Genomic DNA, 25,387 nt, shown 5'->3' on the forward strand with positions numbered 1-25,387 from the left:
AGGTAGCATATCTTGCCAAAGAATAAGTCATTCCCAGTCAGCATGCATATTGAAAAGAAGATTGATTTGACTGAAAGAGCTGCTCCTTTAGTCACTAGACATTTAGCAAATAAATAAGATAATTTAGGGACTGTATTTCCAAAGCATTGTTTAATCAGGTGGCTAAATACACCACAGTTACGAGAAAGGGTGGAACGATCTCCTTTGTTAGTCATTCAGAGTTTCTCACTGGTATTGCATGTTTTCAGTTCAAAGATGGAAGGAGAGTTTTGACACCATATTGCGTTGTCACTGGCAAGAAAGGCAGGAACAACTGCAAAGTTTCAGAAGCAGTGTAAGAAATGTTAGACTTTCACTATCTCTGAGCAACATGTTTTAACAACATGCAGCTCTGATGCTCCCTGCACTCTGTAAAATTAATTGATCTTGTTTAATAAGTCACGTGGACACTCTAAGGCCTGGGCTACACTAGCGGGGGGGTGGGGTTTCGAACTAAGATACGAAAATTCAGCTACACTATTCGCATAGCTGAAGTCGAAGTATCTTAATTCGACTTACCTGGCTGTCCTCACGGCGGTGAGTTGACTGCCACGGCTCCCCCATCGACCCCCTTTTACTCCTCCTGCTGAGGTGGAGTACAGGCGTCAATTAGCGGATCGATTTATTGCGTCCAGACAAGGCGCAATAAATCGATCCCCAATACATCGAACACTACCTGCTGATCCAGCGGGTAGCATAGATGTACCCTCAAGGCGGTAGCTGTTGGCTGGGAAATAGACTTTGGATACCACAGTCACAAAATGCACACATTAAAAATTGTTTTGCATCACTAATTTTAAGAAACCCAAGTGACAACGGCTTACAGGGTCTTTCTTTGTTCAATCTGTACTAGTAGAGAGAATTGCCTCAGTGTCAACCAAACAGGAACTAGTAATTGCTTTCCATATGGAGCAGCCTTATATCAGATTGCCATTTGAAGGGTACATGATCCATCATGGTACTTTACATTAGGACGAGAGACTGCCTCAAACTGAAAAATTCAGATACAGATGTCCCCAAAGTTTAGAAGTGTTTGGATGAGGGGTTTCAGATTGGGCCCATCATAGACACAGGCCCAAGACATTAGCTTCTGATCCAAGTAACAGTGGGCTACGTGATAGTTGCTAGAACACCTTCGATAATTCATTGAGTCCATCTATCCTGCAAGGACAAGAAATGCTCCGCAGTCAGAAGATGTATCAAATCCTGTATTGATACTACCTTTGGTCTTAGGCCACCAGTTGTTCAGAGTCAGACTTGAGGACTGGCAGTCTTCCTGGACTTCTGGGAAAGCTCTTATTTTCATAGGTCTGTCTGGGATGGCTTGCAGGACCATTAAAGAGCTGCACATTTATTTTGGGCAGTGCTGCATTAGTGAATTACATCAATATGGCAGGAAACTGAGAAGGGGTATGGGACTGGGGACATGGCACTGGACTAGGACTCAGGAAATGTGGCTTCAATTCCTAGCTCTGCCATAGCTTCCCTATGGCCTTGGGAAAGTCACTTAATTTCTGTGTGCATCAGTTTCCCCACCTGCAAAATGATAATACCTCACAAGGGTGGGGTGGGTTAATACCTAATTAATTAATGTTTGTAAAGTGCTTTGAGATCCTCGAACAAAAAGATAGGAGTGCAAAATGTTAGTAATATTTTATGTTGCCTCACGTCACCACCACTTGGTATAGACCAAACAGATTCTACCATGTGGAAAAGGTGTTCATTCAGAGGAGCATCTTGCCCTTTTTCAGTGCAATGAGGGCAAGTTTGCTGGCCCTGGAGGCATGATTTGTGGCACAACCTCTGCACTATTATGAGCCTAGGTCTGTAGAGGTTCTTAGTCTGCCACAGCATGGGTCTGGCAGTCAGAGGCAAGGAAGTGGTAAATCAGGGAATGGGATCCTTGAATCTTACTTTGTAGAATCTCCTTGTCGTAGGGTGGACTGGCCCTTTAAGGGATTTGGAGTCAGCCTCCCCTGTGCCTTGTCATCTGGTCCCAAAGGCTGGGTTTGGGTTGGTGGTTCGGTCAGATCATCAGGAATCATATGATGGTAGGCCAGGATGGAGCCTACTCCAGCAAAGAGTGGGAAACCGGGGCTAGTAAAGACTTAGGGGAGGTCTCTCCAGAGAATCTGAGTAGGCCTGACAGAGTTCCCCTGGTTAGAGGGAGCTTTGAGAGACCCTGGGGCCTGAAGCCCCAATACAAGGACAATGAAGGCAAAAGACATTCAGAGAGGCTTCTGCAAGGGATCAAGAGGGGATCCGGGCTCTGAAAGGATGGAGCTCCCAGCTCCAGGCAGGTGAAGGGGGCTGGTTAGAGCTACCTGCCACAAAGGGCAGGAGTAGAAGCATGATGAGGGAGAAGGCTGAGGAAACATCAGGCAGCAGGACCTCGGATTTGGAAAGAACTTGTGAGCCCAACAAAGGACTGCACAAACCATGGAGTGGGAAAAACCTTGTTTGGATTTGAGATATTTGAACTGCGATACTTTAATAAACGAGGCCCAAGAAGGGGTATTATTCTTCCCACATGAGAATCTGGAAGCAGTTATTGGGAAGCCCCAAAAGGGGAAAATAAGGCAGTGACAAGGTCCAACACTGGATGGTAAGACACTGACACCCTTCTCTATGGCAAAGGAATGCTAGGGCTGTGAAGTAGCTGCCATGAAGTGGGCCCTGCTCCCATGATGCAGCCTTTGGGGTTGGGAGAATAGATGCTCCCTTCCTTCCTGCCAAGTTACTTGGTCTGGGCACTGGAGGAAGGACTGTGGCCTTGATACTGATCAGAGGAAACTGAATATTCCTTTACCACCTAATGGTAGCTTACTCCATGAGTAGTCACTGGATTGCTCCTAGAATAAGGTACCACTCAATGTGAGTAAAGGTGGTAGAACTGGGCCCTTAGTTAACATGTTAACAAATCTATAGAGAGAGGGTAGGAGCAATAGGTTAGAAGGCTCTATATTCATTATGGCTGCAGTCTCCAAAAGTGCCTACTAATGTTGGGTGCCTTGTTTTCTGGTGCCTAACTTCAGATCCCTAAGGGTCTGGTTTGCAGGACAGCTGCTGAGCATCCACAATTCCAGTTTCAGTCAATGCTCTTCATAGTGAAAGAAAGGGGCAGTCGTGAGTGGACTGGAAAATATTAGCGGATCAGAGGACCCCCTTTTGGGAAAAATAATAGCAGTTTTTATACATAAAATCATTGTTTTAAATGCTGAATTCTGACTATGAACATTCTAGTGGAACCTTGAGGCACAGAGGAAGGCCCTGAATTTCCTGCAGTAGGGAGGATATAAAACAGTCTGAACATAACTAGCACAAGAGAGTTACTTACAAGGGCACATGAGAATGAGGTGAGTCAGAGATGGGTTTCCCTGGCTTCCAGGTGCACTTGCTGGGCAAGTTGGGAGGAAGCCATATATAATCGGTTTTGGTTTCCTGATTTTCTGTATCAATGCCATTCTGCAAATGAGAGCTCTTGATCTTCCTGTTCAGTGTGGACACAAAAGCCATCTTGAGCTGAGAGGAAAAGAGTGGAAAAAGCAACCGTTAGAATCAGGGAGCTTGATTTTCAAGCTTGTGCATGTATGCTGGGTAACCAGTTTGCACGAGGGCGCTCGAGCTGATACACAGTGACCTCAATGCCAAATTGGGTGCCGTAACTGGAGCATCCAAGTTTGGAAATAGGCCCTCAATTCTTCAGTGCTATCTAGTCTAGGAGAATATTTTTCCATCACAGTTAAGGAACTGGAACCTCAGTTGTAATCAATGATGGTACAGCTGGCAATGTAAGTGTGAAAAAACAAACCAAACCATGGATAAAAAAAAAAACTACAGAAAAGTCCAGTGACTCTTACAGTCTGGAAACCAATATTCCAAGACTTATAGTAAGTAAGCCACCTAAGGATGATTTCTGTAGAAATTTGATTGTCTGTTCTCTATGCCTCCAAAATTAACAAACCTTTTCCTCTCTCTTGTACCTGTTTCCAGAGATCTGACATTAATTATAGGACCCACTGCCACTCCCACTGAAGTCAATGGGAGTTTGATCATTGACTTGAATGGATGCTGGAGCAGGTCCATAATGTATGTTACAATGTTGGTTGTTTTTAAAGCATCATAAACTTGCATTGCACTTAAAGGTGATCTTCAAAAAGGTAAAACAAGGTTAGTCTTTCCTTAATACTTTATGATATTTTGGTGTTTAAAGATTTTTGATTATTACATTAGGAATTCAGATCTTGTCCAGACTGAAAAATATGATGACTGGAGAACTTGTGAAATGATGGCAGCAAGGTAAGCAAAAGAGAGGGTAAAATTCCATCTCCTGCTGTGGCATCTGCACACTCTGACAACAGTTCTAGATATCTCAGATTAAGCTGATTGGTGGCCTTAAAGGGACAGAGGAATACATTGTAGGTTTCAGGAGCCAACTGACAACAGTTTAAAAGAAGAAGGATAAACAGTTACGACCTATATACACTTCAAATATAGCTAAGTCAGTGGCACGAATAAGATTCTGCCTAGACCAGTGGTTCTCAAAGCCAGTCCACTGCTTGTTCAGGAAAAGCCTCTGGCGGGCCAGGGCAGTTTGTTTACCTGCCGCGTTCTCAGGTTTGGCAGATCACGAGTCCCACTGGCCATGGTTCGCCGTTGCAGGCCAATGGGGGCTGCAGGAATCATCGTAGGCCGAGGGATGTGCTGGCCGCCGCTTCCGCTGCCCCCATTAGCCTGGAGTGGGCAACCACGGCCAGTGGGAGCTGCAATAAGCTGAACTTGTGGACTCAGCAGGTAAACAAACCGGCCTGGCCCGCCAGAGGCTTTTCCTGAACAAGCGGCGGACCAGCTTTGAGAACCACTCATCTAGACTACAAATAATGGCAACTGTGTTGTAACCAGAGCAGGGGACAAATGTATTGTAACTAGATTCCATGATTTGGCTGTCTTTGTAGCAGAGATAAGCAAAGAAGTTTAGATTACTGCCAAGACTTAAACAATACTTATGCGAGATAAAAAATAAAACTAATTGTAAGAAACAAAAGAAAAAGTCCATTTAGTAACTAAAAGCCTCTTTTCTGCAGTGGTACAACCCGAGAAGCACAGTAATCCAGCCAAATCCTGTTTCAGTCTGTGTTAAATGAACAGATTTTGCAGCTCAGTCTCAGATCACAGACATGCATCTTAGATAATTTATGAGGTTTGACGTTACTCTCACAGCACAGATTATTCTAGCCATATCTTATTGCATTATTGTGGTGCTTGATTATGCAATTACTGCAAGTAGAAATGTCATCACTTGTCTTGAGGGTTTGCAAGTCCTGCACTTTCTGTCTGAGTCCAAAGGTTCAATTCTGACATCTCTGAAAGGGCCAAATCAAAGTCCCAGGAAAGGCAAAAAAAGTTTTATCATTGACTTCAATGGGACCCGGATTTGGCCAAAAAGTAGAGATGGGACCAAAGTATGATCCAGACCCAAATTTTAGAAATGGCCTGTCTGCTAATAATAGGCCAGATCAAAGCATTTGATCCAAGCATCTCTGAATATCAGAGATGTTCACACTCCAAACCTGCAGCCAAATGAGACCTTTGCAAATTTGGTCTCTAGCTTTATTATAGGCTTAACCAAAACCTCAGATTTAAACACCCACTGAAATGGGGCTGTTCAAAATACAGAGCCACATCCAAATTTTACTGCTTGATCCCATCTTAGTTTAAAGGGGCGCTGTTACAAGTTGTGAACGGCCGAAAACTTGACCATCTTTTGGACACTAATTCTCTGGGTGCTTTTATTTTCAAGTTTTCTTATGCTCTTCAGGATAACTGTCACCAGTTTAGATTTACAAACAGCCTTGCCAAACACAGCAGCCATGATTCCATTAGGATTACAGGTTTGCAGCCCATGAGTTCTGCTTTGAAATTCAGGTGCAAAAACCACCACAAATATTCACAATAAAATTCATTCAAAAAAATCACCAAGCTTCACGTGGTTTTGTCATTAAACTGTCAGCCAAGGGCTGCTCAAAACTGCTTGTTTCCTTGAAAGGCCTGTGAAACTCAACCAACTTGGGCTGAGTTGGGTGTTTGCAACAAAATCCAAGTTTAACCCAGCTGGAAGAACACCAACAAATCATTGTGCAGATCAATACTCATCTTGGTGAGGGACCAGAATGTGACAGCTATCTATTTTAGGTACTTATACAGCCCTGTAAGGTAGAGAAATGCCTATGAATGGGAGATTGAAGCACAGACACACTAAGGTCCAAATCCGCAAAGGTATTTAGGCTGCTAACTCCCACTGACATCAGTGGAAGTTAACAGGGAGAGAGCAGCCTGGGTCTGTAAATTTACTGAGGCTCAGGAAGAAAATACCCTGACTGGCCAAATCTGAAGAGAATGAAGAGACTGGTTCCTCATTATCAGACGTTGCTGAACATTCCTAATACATTTTGTTTTGCACATGCTGAGCTGTGAACAGAGTGCAGACCCCAAGAGCTAAATCAGCTCCTTCCACCCAAAGCACACAGAAGAGGGAAAGTTATATTTAAAGCTGTAGGATGGAAGGGATAGAAGTGTGGCCTGATAACCATGTGGAGTCCAAAGTTCTGTGGGAAATCCCAATCTCAGTTTTATCGCCAGCACAAGTTTTCATTCTCCCTTTTCCCAGCAGCATGGTTGGACTGTGGCCTGCTGCCCTGTTGGCTCCCTTGCCGTAGCTTCTCCTCCATCAAGAGCAGAGCAAGGGGCAGAGGGGGAGTTCATGCTGAAACCAGCATTTGTCACATGAGTTACAGAGGGTCACCGACACACATGTCAAGCATCATCTTCCGGGCTAGATTAAGGCAGGGATTTTAGGGGCTGCAGCCCAGAGCCCCAGCTTAAGGGGGGCCCCACAAAAAAAATCACAGGCAGCAATCTCCAGCTCCGGGCTGTTAAAAGTCCCATGGCACAGTAGGATGTTCAGGTAGGCTGCCTGCAAGCCCTGGCCTCATGCTGCTTCCTGAAGCAGTCGGCTGTTAGCACATCTCTGTGGCCCCTGTTACGGGGTGAGGGGGTGGGGAGAAGGGGGAGGCTCTGCATGCTGCCCCCAACACCGTCCTTGCAGCTTCCATTGGCCAGGAACCCCGGAGGCTGCAGAGACATGCTAGCAGCCAGTCACTTCTGGGAGCAGCTTGGGGCTATGGCAGGCAGGCAGCCTGCCTGAGCCCTGCTGCATCACCAACCGGGAGCCACCTGTGGTAAGTGCCTCCTGGCCGGAGCCTGCATCTCACAGCCTCTCCTCCACCCTAAATCCCTGCCCCAGATCAGCATTCTTCTCTTGCACCCCAATCTCCTGCACCAAACTCCCTCCCAGGAAAAAGACATATACAGGGACCCCACAAAATCAAAAAGCCACGGGCCCACAGGAGAGTTAATCCGGGCCTGTCATCCTTGCACTAATCTATGAAACCACTCCCTCTTCTAATTCCTCCAAGATACCCACTGTTATTATAATGTCTACAAAATGTTGCAAACTGATAGTGACTGGGCAAGTGGCCAGATGTGAGAACTCTACTCTCATGCTTTATTGATGTAAAAATAAAACATAACATCATACCTACATAGCATGCCCATAGCTGTGTTTTACTGTTATCCCCATCCTCTTGTTACACCCACTCGTTGCATCTGTTCTTAAATTTAAGACTGTGGGCTCGTTGGGGTAGGGACTGTCATTTGCTCTGTGTGTGTGTGTAGATGCATACACACACACGGTACAATGAGCCTCCAATCAGTCTGGGCCCTTTTGGTGCCACTGTTTCTAAATGGTTATAATCTATTTAGGATAGATTGAATGGGTAAAGAGAGGAGGGGCATGGACAGTGGGTCGCATAGGCTGGAGGAGGCCCCCTGCTTACCATCGCCCCCTGCTTACCACCACCCCGTGTGCACTCCAGTCCTCCAGCCCCCAGTGCTCCGGCTGGAGGGGGGGGCGCTGCGGCTGCATGCCAACTGCCCTCCCAGTGCTCCTTTGGGGCTGGGGCCACATACCGCCCACCCTCGTGGTGCTCCTTTTGGGCTGGGGGGCTATTCTGGGGCAGGATTGTACTGGTGGCCACAGTGGAAGGGGCTCTGGGTTCCAGCAGGGAGGGGGAAAGGGCGGGGCCTCAGACAGAAGGGGTGGGGCTGGGGGCTAGCCTTCCTCAGCTGGCGGTTCGTGTGCCACCCAGGGGGAGGGGGAACGGCACTCTATGTCAAAATGATATTACCTGTTTCCAGGTCACTGATAACTCAGAAGAAAATGATCCTGAATGCTTATGGATCAATGTCCTAAGGATAAAGGACAAGATGTGGTACTAGTTGGAGCCTCCATCAACTCACAGTAGGGAACAGGATGACCAATTCCTTACACTGCTATCTACAGTATGTGATAATAGGGGACTTCAGTTTGAGTGGCATATGCTGGAGGTCTCACTGTGCCAGCACTAAAACATCCTTGAAATTTATATATGACAATTTCCTAACTCAGAAAGTGTTGCAGCCAGTGTGGGGGAATTCTATATTTGATCATCTCCTAACAGATAGAAAGGAATTGATCACAGAAATAAAAGTTAATGGGAGCTTAGGTACAAGCGATCATGACTTGATCACATCTATATTGTATAAGCTAGTCCAGGCTAGTAATATACATATTTGGTGCTTTAATAGGGCTAATTTCACAAAGCTTAGAAACAATTATGATCCAAATCAGCTGAAAGGAAAAATCTAATCAGAAAAACGTGAATGATAATTGGGAATCATTTAAGAACACTTCACTAGTTGCCCAAAAAGCCACAATCCCACAACTGAGGATGAAGGCTGTCCTGGTTAAAACACAAAATTGGTTGAGGAGAAGTAAAGGCAGCTGTAAACTATATAAGAAATAGAAGAAAGGGGAAGTTGACAGTAATTAATGTAAAATCAGAAAAAGTTAGGAATGGTAGAAAATTGACAATAGGAGCCAAGTGACACAAGAAGAAATCTATGGTCAGCAGTGTTAAGGACAATAATTAATTTTTAAAAAATACTAGGAACAAAAAGAATACTTACAATAGTATTGGTCCCTTATTAGTGAAATGGTAGAATTATCAATAATAATGCAGAAAACACAGAAGCGTTCAATACATATTTGTGTTCTGTACTGGGAGGGGGAATAGATGATGCAATTTCATCCTATGGTGATGATAATACTCTTCGCATGCCAACATTATCTCTGTGGCTACTAAACTCAGACTTTTTAAAATCAGTAGATCTAGATAACTTGCATCCAAGAGTTTAAAATTGCTGACTGTTCACTGGACCATTCATGTTGATTTTCAATAAGTCTAGGGGCACTCAGGAAGTTCTGAAAGACTGGTAAAAAGCTAAAGTTTTGCCAATTTTTAAAAGGGAAAAAGGGATGACCCAGGTAATTATCAGCCAGTCAGCCTGACACTAGTCCTGGGCAAGACAACGTAGCAACTGATATGTGACTTGATTAATAAAGAAATAAAAGAAGGTAGCATAATTAATACAAATCAACAGGATTTATGGAAAATAGAGCCTGCCAAACATACATATATTTTGATGAGATAACAAGTTTGGATGATAAATGTAATAGTGTTGATGTAAAATACTTAGGCTTCTGTAAGGCATTTGACTTGGTGTTGCATGAGACTTTGATTAAAAAAATAGAATGATATACACTTAGCATGACTCACATTACATGGATTAAAAATGACTAACTCCTAGGTCTCAAAATGTAACTGTAAATGGGGAAACATCACTGTGACATTTCCCAGGGTACAATCTGGATTGTGGAATCTGTTATAACTTTATATATAATGCTGCCGTACATATTTTACCAGGACAATAATGTTGAGCAGACTGAGAGTTACCAAATGATACCTCACAAGGCCTACTTTGTACAAAATTTATCATAGTATTGTAAAAGGGATGAACATAGGGTATGTTCGAGTGCGTGTGTTTACTGTGGGACACTTTAGGGATTGGTTCTTGGTCCTATGTTATTTAACATCTTTATCAATGACCTAAAAGAAAACATAAAATAAATGATGATGCAGACAACACAAATTGGGGGAGCTGTAAATAGTGAAAAGGACAGGTCACTAATTCAGAATGACCTAGATTGCTTGGTAAACGGGGCACAAGCAAGCATTGTATATTATACATGTATAGGTATATACATCTGAGGACAAAGAGCACTGGCCATACTGACAGGATGAGGGGCTCTATCCTGGGAAGGAGTGCTCTGAAAAAAAAGTGGTGGTGGGGGTGGATAATCAGCTGATAATGAGCTCCCAATGTGATGTTGTGTGCAATCCTACGACAAAGAAACAGGGACATTTTGAGTAGGAGTAGAGAGGTTCTTTTACCTCTGCATTTGGCACTAGTGTGACTGTTGCTGGAATACTGGGTCCAGTTCTGGTGTCAACAGTTCCAGAAGGAGGTTGATAAATTGGAGAGATGTCAGAGATGAGCCATGAGAATGATTAAAGGGTTAGAAAACTTGCCACATAGTGATTGAGTTCCTTCAGTCTTTCTATTTAGCTTACCAAAGAAAAGGTTCAGGGGTGCCTTGATTACAATCTGTAGGTACCTACATGGGCTCTTCAGTCTAGCAGAGAAAGGTATAACGTGATCCATTGACTGGAAGTTGAAGCTAGACAAATCCAGGGTGGAAATAAGATGTAGATTTTTCACAGTGAGTATTAATCTTTGGAACAATTTACCAAGGTTTGTGGGGGATTCTCCATCACTGCCAATTTTTAAATCAAGGCTGGATGATTTTCTAAAACAGCTGCTTCAGGAATTATCTTGGGGAAATTCTGTGGCCTGTATTTTACAGAAGATCAAACTAGATGATCACAATGGCATTAGAATCTATTAATCTGATACAATTCTCCTACTCCCAAATTAGCCATATTGAAGCATTCAAAATTATGAATGGAGATTAATTTTAAAGTCTCATTATTTTCAAGCCAATGATCTTGGGGTTCTTTTAGTTTGTCTTTTGGTCTTTGAGATTCATATTTTCAATTTTTTCTCCACAACTTTGAAAGCTAAAAACAGACCTTAGAAAGAAAAAAAGAAAGAAAGAAAGAAAACTGAGAGTCTCACATCATCAGCTGGTTCCAGGTGCTGGGACTTTAAGGAAAATACAAGATATTGTGAGACTAATAAGAAGACTCATATAGGTTGGCAATGTTACTGGTGCTTTTGTTCTTATAAAACGTTCCATGGAAGAACGTGCATTGATCCTTTAGACTGATAGGTGCCTGCAGCACTCACTCCAGCCAGCAGTTTACAGACTGGGATCACTGGCAGGAAATGGGTGACTAAGTATTAGTTCTGACTAAGAACACATGAATCAATCTGGCTAAAAAATGGATGTTCTGAACTCCTTCCCAATGCTTGCACCAAACCTGCAGCCAGTTTGGAGATTTTAAAAAAAAGTTTTAAAAATGCTAGTGTTTTTACAATTTGGGTTTGCCAGCCTTGGGAGTGTCTCACTAAGCAAATCCTTATTTGCCTTGTGAATTAAGGGACAAGGAGCACAAGTCACTTGTCTATAAAGAAGAGATTAACTGAAGGAGTATGAAAGGAGATTAACACACTTCCCAATGAGCAGCTCTCATAACAAGGGTCACTGGACACAAGCTTGGCACTAGGAAGAGGGTATAACTTTTCTTTGTCACTTAAAATTTTGAGAGAGAATGTTTGATTTCGTCATTCGTAATGCTAACCATTCTTGACTGCAGTTAGTTGCTCCATTGCTCCTCCACCTCCACTCCCTGCCCCAGTACCTGTCCCTACATCCAGCAAGGAGCACATTTGCTGGATATTATTGCTAAAGCAGTCGGTACTAGAATAATATGATCTTGTTATGATTAGGCTTCATAAGAAGTAGGGGAGTTCACATTTCTATTAGATGCATTGTCTCAGTCTGTCTATCTGAGTCTGCAGACATTATGGTATTGGTTACACTTGAATCCATAAAGGCTAGAAACTTATTTTGTTTTAAATGTAAACTTAAATTCTGGGACACAATTATGCAGTACTTTGAACATAATCAGAAATCAAGATGTTACTTACCTGTCTAAATAATCACATTCTATACTGGCTTTCGACATTAACTAATCCAACATTTAAAGAGGTGGCTGAGAAATCTTATTTTTCCTGCTTCTAAAAGCCCAAACCCACGTCCCACGTGTGTCAAAAGCTCCACTTGGTCTCCTCTCAACTAGTAAAAAAAATCCAGGTCTGCTCCCTCCCCGTCAGCCTCTGGGATGCAGTTACTCATTTTCAACACAAAAAGTCTGCAGCACATTGAAAATTGAAGCATTTGTGCAAGCACAAAATGTACTGAATTTAATATCTAAATTAACAACACAGGACATACTGGAGGGAGAGGCAACAAGGGGGAAAAAGGGCTTGGAGGGCATGTGATTGTGGTGCTGCAGCTATGTAATTTGTGTTTAGCATGCTGCACAGGACACATCACCTTAGCTGACGCGTATGAAGTGCTTTGCAGATTTTAGTTTATGGCTATTTAATCACATTGCACTGATAACTCTTCAAACGGAAGAAAATGTCCCTGCTCTGTGAAGAAACCTTCATATATTAGACTGAATGAAGAGATAAAGAAAGGTTTGGCACAGTAGAAAGATTTTCATACTAATTTGCCCATTCAATCTTTTGCAGCACTCAAAGAAAATTCAAATCTTTTGTGTAATTTAGAAGTGTGTTTCTCTTAAAAATCTCACCAAGCTAAACAAATAGAAGGTTAATTTCCAATGAAATAGGACTACCCAGAAATTGTTAACACAGATTCTCAGTGAACCCTAATCAAACCTTGAAACGTGACCCGCAAGTCAGAGGCTATAGTAAAATCATAGTATTAGATAAGATTTACTTACCTGGCCTCAAGGTAGTTGCTGAGTGACTTCCCTAATGCTTTAGCTCGCCTGTTTATATCTGCAGCAGCGAGAGAGAAAGCCAATCAGCTGAGTTAGAACACTTCATGAAAGATACCGATTGGGTGATCTCATAGCATGTATACCTGCTCAGGTTTAGTACGTGATTCCTCTGAAAATCTTAATAGTCAGGATGTAAATAGAATGTGCAATTTATTTATTGATTCAGTTTTTATTTACTTAGCTTTAGTTTTAAAAATTCGCTAGGCACATGTACATTAAGGCCTCTATTCAGCAAGCTCTTAAGCACATGCTTAAACCCATCCCAGTTCAACAGAGTATTTAAGCATATGCTTAACTTTAAAGATTAGCATGTGCTTAGGGGCCTTGCCGAGTCAGAAACTAAGACCATAACAGAAGGATAAGAAACACTTTGGTGCACCCCATTGTATGAATATCCTTCATGCCTTTAGGGCACCCTACAATCAAACACACTTTCAGGGCTTGATTCTGCAGCACTTACTCACATTGAGTAGCACCAACTCCCATGAGGATGACAGAATCACAACCTTAGGTACAATGCAAAGTCATGGTATCATGGGAGAACAGTTCCAGCATTACGTGACTAGCTGCCTAGCATATTTGATACACGTTAAGGTTGATGGGCTGGTGCTGAAAGAGGTTCGTTTGGATTTTTTTTTTCCAGATTCCTATTGCTAGCAGCTTTACTACTAAATCGGAGTTTAGCACCTAAGGATCCTTTGCACCTCTAGCTAAAGGACTCCATAAAGGATTCCCAAGCTATTGCCTGCTGGCTGAGATGAACAACTATTAAAAAGCAGGTGCGTGTGAAACTTTGCTGTTGTACATGAACGCAGGTCATAAAAAGCCGCAATGACTATTTGTTTTGGACCCAAACCTTTCCTAGGCAATAAGCATAACAGACAGGGGCCCCAGCAGAGGAATGACATTATCTTTGGCCTTTTTTGTGATATGTGAAATTTCTGGAAAACATTGCCAGGGATAATCCGTAGTGGAACAATCTTGTGAGTTATCTGATGTGACCCAGTCTTCCAGGTCACACATAAAGGTGCTCCAAATAATGTTAGTCCCAGTAAGAATGATGTTCTGTGTACATTCCAGTTAAAGAACAACCCAAGGGGTCCATTCTGGCCTTGATATCTCCCTTCACAAATATACCTTGAACCAATACATGCTTAAATCTAGTCTAGATATGGGATTGGCTGTGCGCTGAACATCAACAGTGTGTCTGAGCAGTGTGGATCTGCAACCTCCTCACACAGCCAGATCTGCCCTGCGCACTCTTTACTGAAGACACAGGAATTTTGTTTTGGTTTGATACGGCCTCGCCGATGTGTGTGCTCAGCTGATGGGGCAGTTCAGCCCACACACCTTGTGGGGAACAGAATTTAGCTCTGACACTCCATTATGTCTTCATTCCATGCAAACAACTCCCATTAATCTCACCACGAGTATATAACAATAAAAATATAAAGTGGTACATGGTTACATAATTCTTATCTTTCTACTGTGCAATGTTCAAGTTCTATTTGCAAACGTTATTGACAGTGGAAAAAAACCAGATCATAAGTAAATGGAAGTTATTACATTTAAATTTTGCATGACTGTTCCTTCAGAGGCGGGGTGCATTCAGATTTTACATTTACTTACCAGCTTTTACCCTGAAAGACCTCAGAGCACTTCCTATTGAAATGAGCCACCTCAGGCAGGAAAGTTGCAGCAAGGTAGACAACCAAACTACAACACATCACAGGACAGTAGCAGAGAGAAGATGGCACATTTTGGGCAAAGATGTCTGGGAAAATTCCTTGCTCTCACAAAAGACATCACAGAACAAGTCATGTCCATGAGCAGTAGATAGGGCTTCTGTTTTTAAAGCATCATCTGAAAAATTCCACATTGATTAATTGAGTGCTCTGCGATTTACTCAGCCTTTGAAAAGATGAAGCGCTGATCTGACTTCACTAGTTTGTACCGCTGGGTACCCAGCTGCTTTGGAATTTCGTGACCACAAAGCCGACCTCTCAGCTTGATTCTCTCTTTGATGGGAATCTGCAATTCTCATTAGGGAGGATGGGTGCAGCACAAAGGTGAATTCTGGGGAAAACTTGGAGGCAGATTGGTTCAGTGCTTTTTTAAATTGATTCTATTGTGGAAGGAGAAAACCACATACATTTCCCTGTGGCTTTTTAAAAAACAAATGAAGCTATGTGAAGCTTGGTGTGTGTGCAGCCTTCCTACGAGAGAAGGGAAATCCACCTACACGTGAAGAAAAACAGGTTAGCAAAGCTGAAAATGGCCGGTCTGAACATTCAAAGCAGAACATTTTTCACTGGGTTTTAAAGGGTGTCTTAAGGTAAAGTTGGTTTGATGTAAGAGCCTAGCGACAAATTCTTTACTGGTTAGCATGACTCCATTGAAGTCAATGGAATTATGCCAGCCAATAGAGGACTTGATCCTTTCACATTGAAACAGGTTGAAACAGCGGTTGGCTATATCAGTGATTTGTATGCTATACAATCCTTACATGAACATAAAGCATCGCTCCATGGCTGAAACCTGAAAAACAACATCAACAATTATTTTTTCTCGTTAAGAAAAGAAATCTTTTAAAGTCTTTTTTAAAAACAATAAAATGTTCTTCTCACTAAGGGTCAGATTCCAAAACCTCGGCTCATGCTGAGGATATCTATGTTTATTTTAAACTATTTTATGTTTAATTCAACTGAAGTCAGTGGTATCACTTACAAAGTGAGCTACTGCTCAACATGAGTGAGGATATCAAAGTCAAGTTCTAAGCTTTAAGATATTACTGACTGCAACTGAATGCAACAATCACGTTTTAGGAAATTCAAAATTTCTCTTAGTTAACACATTGTGGGTCTCATTAGGGCCCACATTTTTCAAAAGATTTTAGTGTGTGTTTGTATCACCTGCACATTAAAGTTAAAGCACAAAGCTCTTCCTATCTGTTCCTTCATTGCTGGTGCCTTCATAGATGTCCAGTTTTGTGTTACCTCAGAGTTTGGCAGAGGAAAGAAGGCTATTGCTCAGTGTGGTTAAGGAGCTGTGGTATCTTATTATCTAGCAAAATTATAATACAAGCCATGGGATAAACAGTGCTTCTTTATATTTTTCCCAGTAAATTGTTCATGTCTTCTATGAGAACGATCCAGTGCTGTGCAGTTCTAAAACATGGAGGATGTCTCAGTTTTCCTTGAGCCATTACCCACAGGTAAAACTCCTCCTTTTTCATCAAGCCCCCCACTGCAACTGGTAAATACTTCATCTTGGTCATGGCACATGGCATTGCACACTCTTTACTTTCAACAGACATTCCTAAGGGGGTTGCCCAAAAGGAGGTGGGGAAGGGGAACTCAGTCCTTTTTGTTCCCGATCCCCTGCGCTCCTTGATTTGAAACAGGACATGAACATGCGGCTCCCATAGCCCACCTGAGTGCCCTAACAATTGGGCACTCTCTGGAGTGGTTCTGTTTTTGTGAACTAAATATTCATCGGTCCAGGGACCAGAACCCACATCCCCAACCTCCCAGGTGAGTGCCCAGATCACTGAGCTACAAAGTCAATCTCTCTTGACTCATTGGGCTCTGGCCCAATGAATTAGGACACTCATCTGGGATATGAAAACTCCACATTCAAGTCCCTGCTCTAAATAAGGCAGAGCAAAGATCTGAAACCAGATCTCCCACATCCCACGAGTGCCCTGATCACCAGGCGGTTAAGCGCAGGCACATACACAAGTTGCCCTAGGCTTTCTGTTGTGTGAGACCTGATCAGTCGGCATGCTCTGAGCACAGCTACCAGATCAGGCCCTGCAGGCAAGACAGGTGGGTGGACATCTAGGGGCTTAGGTGTGAGCTAGGGCACCTAGCAGCTTGGCAAAGTCTAGACGTAAGCAGTTTTGCACATGCTCACCTGTGTGAGCTAAAGTGCTATGGGGACTTTACTGGCAGAGATCTAGGCAACTAAGGAATTTAGGCACCTACAAGTTTAGATGGTAACTGAGGAGGAGCTGTGAAGATCTCAGTGGTGCCTAAATGTTGAACTTTGGCACCCAGGTCCCTCTATGGATCTAGCTCTTGGTGCTGCCTGTATTTAAGCAATTAGCTTATCCGTCTCTGCATTACTAAAGCTAAACAATTCTATCCTAGTGTCCTCAGGGGATTTTAGTGTCATGGATGTAAGCAGTCTGAATGAGCTCTCCCCTGACATCTAGTGGTGAGCTGTGGAAAAGGACTTCAGGAGTTGATCTCGTTTGCATGGGCTCACCCACACTGCTTAGGTACTCAGCATGATGGGATTGCTTGCCCAAATGATCACATGTGGCTGGGGCTGGATCCTCAGTCTCCTTGTTATCAAGGTAGGAGTAATAAAGGGCTGTTATTCTTGTTGTGTGAACTGAGGGCAGCAGAACTGTACCTGTTACACCCCAATGGAGGGACTTACCCTCAACTGAATGGCACTCGCTAGGCAGGGGACATGGGTTCCAAAGTCCAATGAGTTGAGAGGGAGGCTATTTATGGTCTTTGACATCATTTGACCCTACCTCTCTCCACAGTATAATAAAAAAGCCAATTTAGATTAAATTGAGAGTATTGTTATGTGCTGTGGAGCTGAAATCACTGATAGGTCTAATACTTAGACCTAGCTATTTTGGGATACTGTTTCTGGTGCAAGAAAGTGTCCAGTGTGCACCAGCAGTGAGGTGCCTGCCCTCCCACCCCCTAACAGCTGAGAGCTATGTTAAATGGTGGGCCCCGAAGACATCTTGGTGAATGGGTGGCTAGTGGAGCAGCAAGGCGGCTGGTGGAACAGCATGGCAAGTGGCCAGCAGGGCAGCTAGTGGCAAGTGAGCAAGTGTCCAAGCAGCAGAGCACGTAAGGTACCTCCTTACTCCTCCCCCCCTTCCACCCAGGGTGGGAGGTGAACTTTACAAATTAGCCTCTGAAGTCTGGGGCTGCACTGACCAAGGTCAGCAACTATAAGTGGGGTGCAGCGAAGGGACGGGGATGTTAAAGGGACTTTTGGGTTGCTGGACTTAAGAACCTGAGGGGAAAAGGACACTGCCCAATTTACTTGGCAGTGGGTCTTTTGCTCAGGGTTTCTGTTTATGAACCTAGTTGCAGTGTTTTCCCAAATTAATGCTCAGTTACTCCCCTCATTTTATTAAAATTTTTTGCTACACTCAGACTCTGAGCTTGCAAGAAGGGAAGTATTGCCTGTTAAAGGCACTTGGGGGTGGTGTGTAATTGTCCCAGGTCACTGGCTGGGGGCTTGAGCTGTTTTTGTGTTGTATTGTTGAAAAGGAACCCCCTACATACTGAATCTAGCCCTCATTGCTGCCAACTCTGAATGGCAGAAGGGTTACATGTTGTTTATTCACAAACAGGAGCGAGTGCCTTATGTAATTATTGCCTTTAAAACTAGCCCTCAGGCTACTGAATGTAGCTAAGACACTAACTGGGGGCAGAAAGAACAGTCACTTACCTCAGCTGGTGACTCTTCAAGATGTTCTGTCCAGGTGGCGCATGCCTGGGAGATCAGAATCTATGACCACTGGGCTGCGCCTGTGTCCTGTATGTCCTTGTGTCCCCCAAACTGAGGGCATGTAGGGCAGAGCAGTGCCAGCTGCCTCATTTTCCTTGCTAATTTCAGCATTGCCAAACCCACAGGTTCAAAGATCCCTAGTCAGACCCCAAAAATCCTGAGTTGTTTTAAAAAGATAATATTGTAGATTTTTTTTTTTTTGGTCTGTCTCTATTTTTGAGCTCCCCCGCCCATCCCCGGAGTGTCTATGTGCGACTTTCAGCTTTTGCCACCCAGGGGTGATAGAAACTGGCGGCACCACCAACAGGTCTTTTTTCTAAAAGGGAATTTATTGCTTATGAAAGATCGTTTTGTGGACTGAAGTCCTCTATCTACAGCAGGGGTTCAGCAGAGATTGTACCACGCAAGTTTCTCCAGGGGGAGCACCTCTAGGGATGAGGAGGGTTCAATCATGTATCAACCCCAGATGTACCTGCCTGTTTTGCAAAGACAGGATTCCTCCCTTCCACCATGTCTCCCACTGGTGTCACTTCCTCTTACCAAAAGGAGTCCCTGTTTCTGACCAGTCACCCACAGGAGCTGCCTTTAGAACCAAAGGGTACCCTTGAGTCCTTTGCTCTAGCTGCATAGTGCTTCAAGAAGCAAACATACAAAAGGATTTGGGGGCATGTCTGGAACTGCTGCACACAAGTGAACAGAAATAGGAAACCCTTTAAGGAGTGGGGTGAGGAAGCAAGTGGATAGAAACTGCAAGCCAAACAGGAGTTTGGGAATGATCAGAGACACTCTTTCACTGCTCCACCGAAAGTGGCACCATAGGCAGACAGCTTTAGACTATGGCTAAGACTGCCCTGTTCCCCATGCCCAGTTAGCCATTGGCCTCTCTGCTGTGGCCACCACTAACGCTGCATCATTGCAATAGTGAGTTTGCAAGCAACACCTGTCCACTAGATATTGGACTGAAATGATCAGAATTCATTTTCTATATACTACCAAACATATTTGATGAAAGTTATTTGCAATCACTACCTAGGTGGGCTCTCTTTCAACCAGTAATCTAGGAGGTATGCAGGGGGTCTTCTGCTTTATTACCCATCCACTGAGCAATCCAGGACCTCCTGTCCAAGAATGACTTTTAGACTGGGTCACTGATCAACACCTCAAATGACAAACTTAAAAAAACACTAAGTCACAAAATGTTAGAGCAGATGTTACGCTGTGACTTCTATTATAAGTGGGCTATAGTAACTCCTTTCCTGCAAAATTCTCCCATTAGGCTGAAACATTCCAAAAAGAATGGGGAAAAAAGAGAACACATTCTAATCTGATTGATACCAAAAATGGAGTTTTGGAGGAAACATCTGTCCAGCTTTACTGATGGAGGCTGGGGGGCATTCCGTATATAATTTCTCTGCTTTAAAAAAATAAATAAATAAATAAATCAAGATCTTCATACACACAGATCTAAAAGACTTGAGCTTTCAAACTTCACATGTAGCTAGTCCGCAGTGAAGAGCTGTTGCCGTGCAAATTTAACTTATTTTTTTCTAGGAGATGAAATATTTACTTTCATGCATGGCAAATAAACCATTTCTACTCTGGTTTAAGATGAGCAATTAAGTGAGAGGCTATGTAACTGTGCAAAACACACAAAGTCATTTCATAACAATGCAGATCGCATTTCCCCTCTTTCCTGGCAGCTTATTTTTTAAAAAAGAAAGAAAATTAAAAACTAAAGTTTTGTTAATGCACCATTAACATTGTGAGTTTACTGTACAACCAAAAAAGACACCAAGTTCTCACAGCAATGCTAACTGAGCCACACTGTTCCTATTTATTCACGAATGCAAATATCAGTCCAATTAGTAATCAATACTGGCTTGCAATGTGGGTAAGTAAACATTGCAGTGAACACCTTAGCATTTGCCTTTTATGTTCTGTTATGAAACATAGGGCAGATAAAACATGGCTCCCTGCCAGGATCCTCACATATGCCCAGCTCCTTCCAGAGAGATGAAAAAGGGCAGATAATGTTACAGCCAACCAGTTGGAATTGGGTGGCGCTTGTAACTGATGGAAATTTCCACAACAGATCTATAGTCAAAGGCACTTTCAATTTGGACTGCAAACAGCAAAATTAAAAATAAACCCAACCATTTTAAGTCACTCAAGTAGCTTTTATTGAACTCTTTATAATGTACATTGAACTTTTGTGCAATAAATACAGCACATTGTATTGAATGATTTTTTCCCTTTAAAACATAAGGCTTCCCTTAATCACTGTAGAGTGGCTTACATGTTGACATTAAACAGTAAGAAAGAGCGCTGAATGAAGTCTGCAATGTAATTTAAACCAGCGTGTATTACTTGCTGCATGAAGCTCAGTATTGCAATCTATAGGTTAAGACAGTATGCAGTGATGAACTGTGTGAATTAGATTAAGTTTGTTAATTGGGAGCAATAGAATTACCTGGAATTCTGGAGAGACAAGGTGAGAGAGATAGTGTCTTTTATTGGACCAGAAGCTTTCAAGTTACATGAAGGTCTGTGTGGCTCAAATGCTTCTCTCTCTCTCATCAGCAGACGTTAGTCCATACAGGATATTACCTCACCACCTTGTCTATCTAATATCCTGGGACCAACATGGCTGCAACTGTACTACATACATGGAGTTCTGGAGTCAGCCACAGATATGGCATGGGTGGAAAGAAGGACTTTAAAGTTCTCTCTAAATCCTTATCTGACATATGTGAAGTTACAAGGAAACCTTGCAAAGATGAATTACACAGATTTAGTTGAAAAATTGCCTTCATATAAGAAAACACTAATGTTTTTACAGAGTCACTAGTAAACCAAAAGGGATGAAATTTAAAGAGAAAGACATACAAATGCAATGCAACATTTCAACAAATATCCCTGTGCAAAGTAGTTTTAAGTAAGGTGGCCAGCATCTGTTTATAATAAGCTAAATAATACGGAGGGCACAGACACACACATCAGTAAAAATATTTCCAAAGCTTGAACAGAACTAAGACTTGAGTTTAACACACACGCACGCACACACACACACCTGTCAGCCTTATTTAGTCTTCAAAGCACAGTAAATAGAAAGATTTTTAGGCAATCCCAACCCACAGTTTGAGAACAGCTGCCACAGAGTACACAGGGAGCTTTGAACAAACCACTGCATTTGATTGCTTTTTGTCCAAGTCATTTCAGGACTGGGACGATTCTGTCAGATGCAACTGTCTATTAGATTCCCTTCCACTGGTATTGTTGGTGGGGAAGGGGGCAGCATGTCTATTTCATTGCTGCACTGTATTAATTACTTTTGTCTACATTTCTCTTTCTAGCTCTGTTCTGCCTCTTTCTCGGTATTCTCAGAGTTCCTGACAGTGACAGTTCCATCGATTTATTTAGTTAGAGAATTACTTAAATCAGTCCAGGACCAAGAGGAAGGGAGCATTTCTTTAAAGCTATCTAAGCTACGGCTTGCAGCTGCTCACTGGCTCCAAGCAACAGGGAGAGTTTTTAAGTCTTTCAGACACTTTGTGTAACTTTTATTATAACAGTAACTTGAGCGAACTTCTGGTGTTGAGGTAATCATACCCTGGGTTGAACAAGCTTAGAGGCCAAAGGCAGAAGCATTTAGTAGCCATGGACATGACATTAAAGAGTTAACATGAAGCAGCCTGAAGTTATGATGAAATTTTTTAATATTCAACTTAAGAGTAAAGAGAAAAAGCTACAAAACAAAATAGAGACTGTCACAATAGAGAAGGTAAAGAAACCTCCAAAGCCAGTCTTAACTCTCACCTCCCATCACACATTAATTTCTCTCCTCTCCACACCAGCCAGGCTGCTGTCCCCAGAATAACTAATACTTTTGTTTACAGTTTGTGTTCAAAACTGAATTGGGAGGGAGGGGCTGCAGATTTTCACACTGTAACACAAATGTGACAGCATTTGTGGGGCTAAGAGACCCGCTCACCTGCAGAGATTGAACGAAGGAGGGAAATGAAGATACAGATTTTTGTGTGTGTGAAAAATCCTCTTTTAGTTGATTGACAGCTGCAGATTCTTTGGGAGTTTTTGTCTGGCTTTTCGTGTAAACTGCAGAATTTTTCTGCTTCAGCTAAAGGGAGTGAGAAGCTGAGACAGCCTCTCTGTGCTGGCTGAGAACTTTATTGTGGCAAATAACCTATCAGAAGAGGATCACAGCAGTCATAATAGATATAGGAAATAGATTCTCCCCACCCCCATCACTGTAGTTATTAGATAAACCACTGCAGAGTGGCTGAGAGCTGCTATTAGCCAGCGTACATGGTTAGGTGAAATGAACAGTTTGAGAAAGGGCCACACTAAACTAATGCAAGTCAGACACAAATGAGACTCCAGAAACCTCTGCAGCTAAAAGAAATCCAGTTACATGTAGCTATCTGCACAGCATCCCCTCCACTCTGGCTCAGCCAATGCCATTGCAGTGGGTCACTGGTAAGTTTGGTCACAGTGTATTCAGTATTCTCGTTAAATATTATGGGCCAAATTCTGCCCTCTCATACCTATGCAGCCCTACTGCCTGTAGTCCAGTTATATATGTCTAACGAAGGGCAGGATTTTGTCCTAAATGTGTTTTTTTGTTATACATCACAGAAGCTTGTGTTTCTTCCCTGCAGTGACATCTAGAGTTCAGAAGCACTTGAGGAGCCAGGGGGTTGCAATGAAAGGATCTTACAGGGCCTCCCCTTGCTCCTGACTGGAGAGAATTACATTATATGACCTACGTGTAGGCATAAGAACTTCAGTTTGAGGTAGAAGGTCAATCTTAGATAAAAGTTTTCAGGGAAATGTGCTGCCTTCTTGTTGTGCATGAAACACACCATAACCAGTAAGAATTCACTCTTTAGAGAGCTTGATCTGATTTTGATTTGTTGTTGTTTATGCCTGTGCTTATTCATCCAGATAAAAATAAATGATATAAGCTGTGTCTTCACTAATAAAAAGGTGTGTCTTTTACAGTAAGATGACTCTCTTGTGTTAGCTACCTTACTGCAATACTTCAGTCAAGACAAGGCAAGTGATAACTCTGACTCAAAACAGCTGCTGGAGGTAAACCCTATAGCTGGAGTCCAGGATTTACCTCAACCCTGTTTCAAGTTAACAATCTCATTGTGAAAAGATACACAAATGTTTTACAAGGGACGGCATACCCATATTGTCACCAAATCCAGTGTCTTGGACTCATTCTACGTCAATGAGCAACACAGTCTCATAGGCAATCGTCCTAGATTGTGTTGGCAGCTGAGGCGAAAGCAATGACTTGGCTGTGGCCGTTCAGTTTATTACCTTCAGTTATGTGTTAAGTGTTTTAGACTTTAAGCACAATCAGTAAGGTCTAACATTTGTTTTTTTTTATATAAATTCTATGCAGATCAATTTCAGGAGGCTGAGAGCTAACAATCCTGAAAAGCTCTGCAACATTTAGATGTGCTGTTACATCACAGCAGTCAGGATGATCCCACTGTGTTTATTTTTAGAATGTTAGAAACAAAAACAAGAGATAGAACATTCTAGTGGAGAGAGAGAGAGAGAGAGGACAGACAGACAGACCCCTGATTCTTTCTAGAGACTGCAAAATGCCACAGAAGATGTTGCAAACAGAGTGATCCTTGAACTTAGGTGGCCCTTCTTTCCCGCTCCCGTGCAGTCACAAAGTTAAGCAAGTCAATGGCTGTAACAACGCCAAACACCATCTGTCTCTTACTGGAGGAGCCGTCACTGTGATCTACAGAAAAAACACAAGAAGATTTTTTCTACCTTTGCAGGCTCAAACCAAATACACACTCAATTTTTATACTACTGCTTTCTAACACTAGAAGCCAACTATGACTCCAAAATACCAGAGGCCTGCAGGTATGGTTAGGAAGCCAACCTACCCAACTGATTATACATTCAGATGGAGGTGAGCTGCCACTCTTATTGATAGCACTCCAGGAATTACTGAAATGAAAGCCTTTGCTAAATTTACTCAGAAGGTTGCAAAGGAAGCTAAATAGTCATGGAAAGAGGTAAATTTCTGTCACGGATCAGGAACTAGTTGCGTTTTCAACATGGAAGACGTTAGCAGTGTAAGTGCCTCACAGTGCTGTACTAGGAGACTTAGTACTTAGCATTATTTGAATGATCTAGAAATGGGGTGAGCAGTGAAGAGGCAACATTTGCAAAAGACAACTGTTTAGGTTAGTGAAGTCTAGAGGGGCTTGAGAGTCACTTCAGAGGGACCTAACAAAACAAATGGGTAACACATCGAACAGGTGAATCGCCTAAGAAAATGCAACAGGTAATGCCACACAGTGAGACAACAAATTGAATGACTCTGACTAGATCTGTTCTAACAACTAAGCCCATAAAAAAAAGCTAGTCCTCAATCATTTCCAGTGCAAAGTGGTGCATGTCAAATGCTTCAGTAGATTCTTAGACTAAAGAAAGCCAGACGGTGACCATTGTGACGTGTAGTCTAACCTCCGAAAATAACACAGGCCACAGGACTCCTGAATTAATTCCTGTGAACTAGAGCAAGTTCTAAGGAAAACACCACTCTTGATTTAAACTTCCAGATGATGTGAATCTCTAGCCTACAACCTGGTAAGTTTGTTAAATGCACTTTGTTTCTGGTCTGAATTGTCTAGCTTCACTTCCAACACCTGAAACTGTATCCAAACTTTGTCTACTAGCGGAAGAACCCCTTATCTAATTCCGTCCGAGCCACGTGGAATACTTATAGATGTGACAAGTCAACCCCTTAC

At 42.6% G+C, this 25,387-nt stretch overlaps 1 protein-coding gene across 2 annotated transcripts in view; it reads right to left on the reverse strand.

The window, feature by feature from the left end:
• CBS (cystathionine beta-synthase) overlaps nucleotides 1-25,387 on the reverse strand; it is a 94,554-nt gene that overhangs the window by 40,161 nt on the left and 29,006 nt on the right. The window contains exon 1 of one of the 2 annotated variants that reach the window (XM_032790165.2): nucleotides 3,377-3,555. The exons of the other annotated variant lie outside the window; for it this stretch is intronic. Within the exon in view, the coding sequence (XP_032646056.1) occupies nucleotides 3,377-3,555 (179 nt within the window). Of the gene's footprint in view, nucleotides 1-3,376; nucleotides 3,556-25,387 lie in introns of those variants that run through there. 2 annotated transcript variants of the gene reach the window in all.

Source organism: Chelonoidis abingdonii, chromosome 1 (assembly GCF_003597395.2).
Source record: "Chelonoidis abingdonii isolate Lonesome George chromosome 1, CheloAbing_2.0, whole genome shotgun sequence".
Classification (NCBI taxonomy): domain Eukaryota; kingdom Metazoa; phylum Chordata; order Testudines; family Testudinidae; genus Chelonoidis; species Chelonoidis abingdonii.